General features: G+C 42.3%; 1 protein-coding gene across 1 annotated transcript in view; it reads left to right on the top strand.

Moving 5' to 3' along the window:
* Positions 1-1,526: 1,526 nt before the first annotated feature.
* The window catches only part of LOC310794836 (NLR family CARD domain-containing protein 3-like), a gene marked incomplete at both ends in the record, with an annotated part of 42,494 nt that continues 34,029 nt past the window's right edge, over positions 1,527-9,991 (top strand). Inside the window, one exon of the mRNA XM_083656889.1 lies at positions 1,527-1,551. Within this exon, the coding sequence (XP_083513015.1) occupies positions 1,527-1,551 (25 nt within the window). The remainder of the gene's footprint in view (positions 1,552-9,991) is intronic.

The following is a 9,991-nucleotide window of genomic DNA, read 5'->3' as shown; positions in this document are numbered from 1 at the left end:
CATAACGAGACATAGGCAACAGGTGGGAGGAAAGGCAGACTAACAGGGAAAAATGGGCAACAGGTGGGGAGAAGACAGACTACACAAGGAATAAACAGAACTCATATTATCTCTGGACATAGCAGATAAACATAACTAATTTCTCTATTATAAACATAAAGTCCACTGAGTTAATCTCCTCCGGAAAATGTCACTCAGCATGCAGAGCAGGCCACACCGTGGCCTGGGCATGACAGTTTGTCTGAGTTGACATCATCAAAGTGTTTTTTGACCTAATTTGAGGTGCAATTATGCAATATGTGTTTATATTGTTTATATTTCGCTCTGATTATAGCAATATGTTGAATTCAACAGCTATTTTACCAATGAAATTAACTAGCTGAAGTTAGCTGTGTATGTTTTTGTAAATGTATCCTGTAATAACAGCTTGTAGTAATGACTGAGTGCAGCTAACAGCATGTTGGTGTGTTTGTGTGAAGGTGTTGTTGGCTCCACTATGAGTCAGTGTGAGGAGAGAGAGGAGGGGCTCTCTCTGTCTGAGGAACATGACAGCCGGACCAAAGCTAAGAGGTAAGATGAGATAACTGTTCTCTATCTCACAGCTCAGCAGTGACATCATTACAGCACAGCAGTGACATCATTACAGCTCAGCACTGACATCATTACAGCTCAGCACTGACATCATTATAGCTCAGCAGTGACATCATTACAGCTCAGCAGTGACATCATTACAGCACAGCAGTGACATCATTACAGCTCAGCAGTGACATCATTACAGCTCAGCAGTGACATCATTACAGCTCAGCAGTGACATCATTACAGCTCAGCAGTGACATCATTACAGCTCAGCACTGACATCATTATAGCTCAGCAGTGACATCATTACAGCTCAGCAGTGACATCATTACAGCACAGCAGTGACATCATTACAGCTCAGCAGTGACATCATTACATCTCAACAATGACATCATTACAGCTCAGCAGTGACATCATTACATCTCAACAGTGACATCATTACAGCTTAGCAGTGACATCATTACAGCTTAGCAGTGACATCATTACAGCTCAGCACTGACATCATTACAGCTCAGCAGTGACATCATTACAGCTCAGCAGTGACATCATTACAGCTCAGCACTGACATCATTACAGCTTAGCAGTGACAATATTTCAGCTCAGCAGTGACATCATTACAGCTCAGCACTGACATCATTACAGCTTAGCAGTGACATCATTACAGCTTAGCAGTGACATCATTACAGCTTAGCAGTGACATCATTACAGCTCAGCAGTGACACCATTACAGCTTAGCAGTGACATCATTACAGCTTAGCAGTGACATCATTGCAGTGACATCATTACATCTCAGCAGTGACATCATTTAACCCTTCATTATCCTGAGTCAAAGCTCTGTCTGTCTCTGTTGTGTTGAAGGCCAGTCCAGCAGGAGAGAGCAGACTCCCCTGTACCCAGCTGTGTGTCCATGAAGAGTGACTGGTCTATGACTCATCCTAGGAATTTCAAAGATGGACAGCAGCCTACTGAGCAAAGGTAAGCAGGGGTGCAACTTGTCACCTTTCGGCAAAATTCGCAGTTTTTAATCCAAAATAGATCATTTGTGTGATTCGTGTAGATCTGTTGAGTTTTTTAAATTGGGGTGTGAGGGGGGGGGGGTGTGCCGGGCGCTGTCTGGCACTGACTTCCAAGTTGTCAAAAACAGATTCACACTGCTCACGATATGACTGAGTGTGTGTGCCACAGCGTGCTGTCAATCTCTCCCCCCGCATCATGCACACACAGAAAGGGAGGGAAATAGCAAAATAAAACGTTTTCAATGGCTTCTGTGTGCTTTATACTTGTGCAGAATCGTTTTATTTTGAAAATATCCTACTGGGCGTCATATTGTTATTATCGCTAACTAACACAGGAGTGCAGCCGGTCGGTGCGGTCTGCGTCTCTGCTTCGTGAGCTGGATTAGCTCGCTGGCATAACCAGACGGACCAGATTCCAAAACAGATGAGATTAAAATGTGTCAGACAATGGTTTTGTATGCAGGAGACAAGGCTACAGCTGCAGGATCAAATGGACAAAAAGACTGCAACACCACAAACACGACCAGAGCTCAGACAACAACTAACGATAAAATACTATGCAGTGGCAGTACGGCCGCATGTCACTCAACCGGGCCACACCCTTAATTATGCATAACTTTAAACCTTTATTAAATGTAAACGGCTGAGTTATGCAAAAATTCACCCCCCTACAGTTGTTATGAAAAGGTGAAATTAGCTATATAGACCAAAACCGTGTTTCGGTCCAGGCTGTAAAGATGTTTAATTACTGTTGGGGCATTTTAACAGGAACGACGGGACTTCTGAGTCCTGCCTCAAGTGGCCATTCGAGGAATTACAGTTTAAACAAAGACTTCCGCATCTTCAGGGGAAAGGTGGTGGGCTTGCCCTTTGGTCAAACCCTGAGCTAGCCCCCTGGTGGTCACTGAGCAGCTACCAGATCCGTCTGGGGGTTGAGATCTTTGCTCAAGGTCGAGTGGTGGTAGTTGCACAGGGTGGAGAAAGAATCATTCACTCTGACTTTGAAAGTTGGTACTGGGATTCAAACTGGCAACCTACTGGTCAAAACCCTGCTTCTCTAACATGTTTACTGCCACCACCCTGTTTGATCAATCCTTAGCAGGATCCAGCAGAAGAGAGCAGACTCCCCTGTACCCAGCTGTGTGTCCATGAAGAGTGACTTTTCTATGAATCATCCTATTAGTTTCAAAGATGGACAGCAGCCTACTGAGCAAAGGTAAGAACTGAAAACAGATAAGTTTATTTGATTCTAACAGAGGAAAGAAGTCATCATACTCTGTTGATTTAGTTTATTCTTTTATTACAATTAACTATCCAGATTCCAGAAGGGTTTTGCTTAAAGTCCCTGGAAACCAGAAATATTTCTTTATTATTTAGCATTTTGAGTTCATCACATCACAGGACCCTATGTTAATAAGCCATCAGCCAAATTTGAACGATGATGTACGTCGCAAAGTATATAAATTTAGGTTTGACAGTCATGGCAAAAGTCATGAGAATCAATTAGTTTTTAGAGTGTATTTTCTCCCGCGGACTGTGTGGGCGTGTCCCGTCTGCAGCAGGGAAATTTCCCTCTCTCCCTCTCTCTCTCGGAGGAGACCTCTGATAGAGATAGATGGGGTGTGTGTGTGTGTGTGTGTGTTCGCGCGTTGCTCCGCGCATAGCGTACTGAGAGGAAGAGATATCTGCTCTGCGAGTGCACAGCGCTACTGTGTGTGTGTGTGTGTGTGAGTAACCTCGCGTCACCAGGCTGTGTGTAGAGCGCTATGCTGAGAGAGAGAGAGAGAGAGAGAGAGAGAGAGAGAGAGAGAGAGAGAGAGAGAGAGAGAGAGAGAGAGAGAGAGAGAGAGAGAGAGAGAGAGAGAGAGAGAGCAGCATAGTGCTCGACACACAGCACACAGAGTGGGAGGGAGACAGACAGACACTGAGCGAGCGCTGTGGGGGCAAAGAACGGACGGGCGGGTTGCGCGCGTGTACAAAGGTTATATAGAGCTTATGACGTCATAAGCTCCTGCATTTTAGCACCTCGCGCACTGCTCTCTTCAATGAGGAAGTACCTTGTAGAATCTTGTAGAAAAGTGTCGATTTTAAGGCTTTGGGTTGAAAGTAATGTATAATAATTTCTGAGGCACACAATTACTAACATAAGACCCTAAATAACATAGTTAGAACGTTTTTGTGGATTTTGGTTTCCAGGGACTTTAACTCATTGAGTGCCAGCCACTTTTGGAGAGTGCCAGTTTCAGAGCGTTTTCAGTGATTTCTCGAGGCCCACAGAATATTGTGTGATATTACTATGTAAACACCGAACACGCACAAAGAACGCTGAGACTCTCTTCTATCATCTGCAAAAAAGTTTATTGATACCATTTTCCGTTCTTTACTTATGAGCCGGAGAAGATAGGTTGTTTTGAGCAAAAAGACACATTTCAATTTAGAATCTGAGATATTCAGCCTTTTGTGAAAGGAAGCATTTCAAGCACATCATTGACTCTGAAACTAATATTTTCTGATGTAATGACACCTCAAAAATAATTTCCTTCAATAAAAGAGTGAAAACAAAGGAATTTTGTTTGGCCAAATAATATTTTTTAGCTGCAACCAGCAGCGCTGGCCCCTGCGTGCGCAGACCCTACACCTTCTTGCTGGTCTTGATTTACTGCTGGTGGGCATCAGATAGCCTATTCTAGCTTGTTTGCTCTCTGTGCATCGAGCCTGCTGCTGCCTGGGTCTGTGTGTACTGTCAATGTTTGAATGCTGTAGTGCCCTGCGTGCCCCACCCCCCTCCTCCTCCTCCTCCGTGGTGGGAGGAGTGTTCTGGGGCTCTGCAGCGGTTTGCTCTGAGTTTGCTCTGCACTGAAAAGTCCGCTGCACCCCACTTTTTTACAGCGTGTCGCCGGCTCCCAGCTGAGAATAATGTAACTTTTCAGAAAGACACTGGTGTCGGCAACTAAATCATATGGAGGGGCTATCGCAGCGGACACGGATGGGGCTCAATTGTGGCAGCAGATGACTGCTGTTCACAGGCACAGCTAACGTATATGCTTCATGCATATCGATGCGATTTCCATTTCCACATGACTTCTTCTCTCTTTTTTCCTCGCCTTTCTCTAATCTGGAGAGCACTGTCTCCACCTAATGGGTCCCTAAAATAGGTTTTACACATTCAACAGCCACCATACTTTCACAGGAGATGGATCTAGCTTTGATGCACGTCCCACCGTCAAAAAACGCAATTGCCGAACATACTCGTCCTTGGCACTCTACGTTACTAAACCAATTGACTAACATACTCGTCCATGGCACTCAATGAGTTAACATATTTTCTTTTGCAGCATTGCTCTGTCTCACATCCATAGTTACATATATTCATACCAGAGCTGCTCAGTACAACAACAGCCTTCTGCTGTTGGTCACTGAGCAGCTACCAGAACAGTCTGGGGGTTGAGATCTTTGCTCAAGGTCTAATTGTTGGTAGTTTCACAGGGTGGAGAAAGAGTTACATATTCACCCTGACTTTCAAAGTTGTTACTGGGATTCAAACCGGCAACCTACTGGTCAAAACCCTGCTTCTCTAACATGTTCACTGCAACCACCCTGTTTGATCAATCGTTAGCAGGATCCAGCAGAAGAGAGCAGACTCCCCTGTACCCAGCTGTGTGTCCATGGAGAGTGACTGGTCTATGGCTCATCCTCCTGATATCAAAGATGGACAGCAGCCTACTGAGCAAAGGTAAGAACTGAAAACAGACAAGTTTATTATTTGATTCTACTGAACAGACATAGTCAAGTCAAGTCAAGTTTATTTGTATAGCACATTTCATACACAGATGCAGTTCAAAGTGCTTCACATAAAATGATGAGGATGACATAAGAAAATAAAAAAAGAGGATAAAATAGACATTTCACAACAGCTTTGTCTTTATACTGTAGTTTGCTTTATACTTGTGCAGAATCGTTTTATTTTGAAAATATCCGACTGGACGTCGTATTGTTATTATCGCTAACTAACACAGGAGTGCAGCCGGTCAGTGCGGTCTGCGTCTCTGCTTCGTGAGCTGGATTAGCTCGCTGGCATAATCAGACGGACCAGACTCCAAAACAGATGAGAGTAAAATGTGTCAGACAATGGTTTTGTATGCAGGAGACAAGGCTACAGCTGCAGGATCAAATGGACAAAAAGACTGCAACACCACAAACACGACCAGAGCTCAGACAACAACTAACCATAAAGCACTATCCAGTGGCAGTATGGCCGCCTGTCACTCAACCGGGCCACGCCCTTAATTATGCATAACTTTAAACCTTTATTAAATGTAAACGGCTGAGTTATGCAAAAATTGACCCCCCTACAGTTGTTATGAAAAGGTGAAATTAGCTATGTAGACCAAAACCGTGTTTCGGTCCAGGCTGTAAAGATGTTTAATTACTGTTGGGGCATTTTAACAGGAACGACAGGACTTCTGAGTCCTGCCTCAAGTGGCCATTCGAGGAATTACAGCTTAAACAAAGACTTCCGCATCTTCAGGGGAAAGGTGGTGGGCATGCCCCTTGGTCAAACCCTGAGCTAGCCCCCTAGTGGTCACTGAGCAGCTACCAGATCCGTCTGGGGGTTGAGATCTTTGCTCAAGATCGAGTGGTGGTAGTTGCACAGGGTGGAGAAAGAATCATTCACTCTGACTTTGAAAGTTGGTACTGGGATTCAAATTGGCAACCTACTGGTCAAAACCCTGCTTCTCTAACATGTTTACTGCCACCACCCTGTTTGATCAATCCTTAGCAGGATCCAGCAGAAGAGAGCAGACTCCCCTGTACCCAGCTGTGTGTCCATGAAGAGTGACTTTTCTATGAATCATCCTATTAGTTTCAAAGATGGACAGCAGTCTACTGAGCAAAGGTAAGAACTGAAAACAGATGAGTTTATTTGATTCTAACAGAGGAAAGAAGTCATGATACTCTGTTGATTTAGTTTCTTCTTTTATTACAATTAACTATCCAGATTCCAGAAGGGTTTTGCTTAACATATTTTCTTTTACAGCATTGCTCTGCCTCACATCCATAGTTACATATTCATACCAGAGCTGCTCAGTATAACAACAGCCTTCTGCTGTTGGTGACTGCGCAGCTACCAGAACAGTCTGGGGGTTGAGATCTTTGCTCAAGGTCTAGTTGTTGGTAGTTTCACAGGGTGGAGAAAGAGTTACATATTCACCCTGACTTTCAAAGTTGTTACTGGGATTCAAACTGGCAACCTACTGGTCAAAACCCTGCTTCTCTAACATGTTCACTGCCACCACCTTGTTTTATCAATCCTTAGCAGGATCCAGCAGGAGAGAGCAGACTCCCCTGTACCCAGCTGTGTGTCCATGAAGAGTGACTGGTCTATGGGTCATCCTCCTGATATCAAAGATGGACAGCAGCCTACTGAGCAAAGGTAAGAACTGAAAACAGATGAGTTTATTTGATTCTACTGAACAGAGGAAAGAAGTCATGATACTCTGTTGATTTAGTTTCTTCTCTCAAAACATCACATCCAATAATCATAGCAGCATTTACAGTAGGAATGCACGATATTTAACGGGCCGATACATTATCATCCAATATGGCCATTTTGCATGAGCTCGTGACGTCACAGCTGCACCTGGTGCCAGGCGCACTAGAGCCAAACATGGCTGCCGGCAGTGTGGCTGTTCCACAGTTTCAGATGATAACAACTAGGGCTGTCAAACGATTACTTTTCTTAATCGCGATTAATCTTGCGATTAACTATAGTTAATTGCGATTAATCGCATCTTTGTATCGCATGTTTAAAATGCCATTATTTTGCAAAACATCCCCGTATTCAAAGCACTTAAAACACACAATCCCTGGACGTTTCATTTCAGGTAAAGATGATTCTATATGGTTTACTCCAGCTCTGGGAGTATGAACTCCAAAATCCAATCCACTAACATTATTAAGCTAACCAGGAGTCCCACTATAAACCAAATAGGGACTTTTGAGTTGAGCTATATGCAGAACTGGACAGAGCCATCATCTGTTTGGAGACCAATAATAAGGAAAACAAACACACACATTACATTAAAAAAATCTGTCAACATCACATAGTGTCTTTTCTTTCATCTTTAATCTTTCCATGTCTTCCCCATTCACTTCAATAGAACTGGCCCCAATGCAAAATTCAAACAGATCAGTAACATGACAATAAAAGTCTAAATTACTAGGCTGCCTTTTGTCATTGTGTTTTATCTGCAGACTAAGCGGTTCAGTTCAATAAAAGCCTTTATTTTTTTGTATTGTTTAATTGAGTGATACTTTACTTACTAAAACAATCATATATATATTATATCAGAAGTGTTCTTTGTTTTGTGTTCACAGTAGTGATGTCAGTTAGATTTGGTTAGGTCAGAGCTATGGAATAGTCTTTTAAGTCATCCATCTTTGCTCAACACATCTGTCTTTTGTCACCCCAGGTGTGTATAAAATACAGGTTAAGAACTTATTTCTTTAAATACAAAGATGTGAAATAATTATCGGTTATTGTATCCGTTATCGGCCAGGAGAAGCAGATATTTATCGGTTATCGTATCGGCTGAAAAAAATCCATATCGTGCATCCCTAATTTACAGTGGATTTCACTGTGTGTGTGTGTGTGTGTGTGTGTGTGTGCGTGTGTGTGTGTGCGTGTGTGACATTATATGACCTAATACTTCATGTGTTCTCCAGAGTCCACCAGGAGAGGTCAGAGGTTCCCAGTGGTCAGTCTGTCCAGGAGCTTCCAACAGACCTAGACTCCATATTTATGGTGTGTAAATGTACAACACATTTTACTGCAGCTACTGAATTACAAAACAACTACTCTGGTCTTATAACAGTCTGTTGTCAACAGACGTTGAATCGCTGCGCTTCGCATACTACACAAATGAGTCTGTGCCACTTCACAGCCACTGCTGGGGTTTGAGGGCGGTGTGGTGAGGACTATAACTCTAAGTTTAGAAAACCAATGCAACTAGAAGGTAAAAGTATTACAAAAGGTTTATTTACAAAACAAAGTCTCACACAGACACTGTGGTTCACCCCCCTCTCTCTCCTGCTCCTGGGGAATGACCCCCTCTTCCTGTTAACCACTTCCTTTTATAGACTTCTTCTGAAGTCCCACAACAAAGAGTAGCTTTATGCACAGCGCCCCCTACGCTAGGAGGGGGTATAACAACATCTAAATTCTCTCTACAGTTTCCCTCCTCTTTTTACTTATTAACAGTAAAACTATTTTATTTAGAAGTTGTTATATTGCATTTCAACTTACTCTTAGTTGTATTCATCATCCCATGCTGATATATACATTCTTGTTAAAAGAAGTACGGTACACTTTACTTTGCCATATTCCGAATCCAACTGTGTACTCCTCTCTTTAGAATGCGGTGGCTTATAAATATTTCAAATACATGCAGATTATAAACTCTGTCTGTGTACAGTCTAGAGAAGTCCTCTGCGACCCCCTCTCTTTGCTTTTGGGACATCACTTAATGAAGCCTGTATTTGAAATGTGCCTTACTGCTATATCATTCCATGTAATGATTTACTCCTTACTAATCCAAGTTATTTACATAATATACTTCTGATAGATTGGCCTAATCTACCAGTTTAAAGTTGTTGGATCTCATTACAACTATAGCATGCTATCATTGCTAAGCTTAGACACTATACATGACTTATAACATATGAAACATTGCACTACAATCATACACTTCACTTTTCAACATTATATACAAAGTACATACAATACAACATAATTTCATTAGCAGTTCAAATATTTGACGTGATTGATGTCATCTTGTCGTCTCCATTGGCTCCATCCTATACAAGTGTGCTCTATCATTTATTTATAACAGATATTTAAGAATTCAGACACTATTCAAATGATGTCATCATGGCTTTTCCATTGGCTCCGCCTCAGCATCTGCACTCTCCCTTAGACGCTTCATTCATACTCGCAATCATCCATCCCAACCCTCACATCCTGTTTATTCCCATTCATTCATATTCCTATATGTTGACATGCTTGGAGTCTTGAATCCATGTTCCAAGTCGTTGTCATCCCCTCTGCTCCGGTCTTCCGATCTTCCCTCTTCGTTCACCGTCTCCTCTCTGTGAATGACATATAATCTGAGTGTGGTATTCTATTCTATATCAATATGTTTTTAACATTTTTCACTCTATATAACATAACCCCTTACATGTGGAAATCAACAATGCCACATACTTCTACATAGACGATTATTTATTTTAGCTAGTAACACAAAAGATATATTCAGGGGATTTCAGGAACTCTGGTTATATTCAAATTAATTTGGGATGAACTCTAAATAGTATTGACTATTTAATTTGGATAACTTAAC

This window comes from Poromitra crassiceps, assembly GCF_964638095.1.
Source record: "Poromitra crassiceps genome assembly, chromosome: 20".
NCBI classification, from domain to species: domain Eukaryota; kingdom Metazoa; phylum Chordata; class Actinopteri; order Beryciformes; family Melamphaidae; genus Poromitra; species Poromitra crassiceps.
Note: the sequence above shows the minus strand (reverse complement) of the source record. Positions and strands in the feature narration are given on the sequence as shown.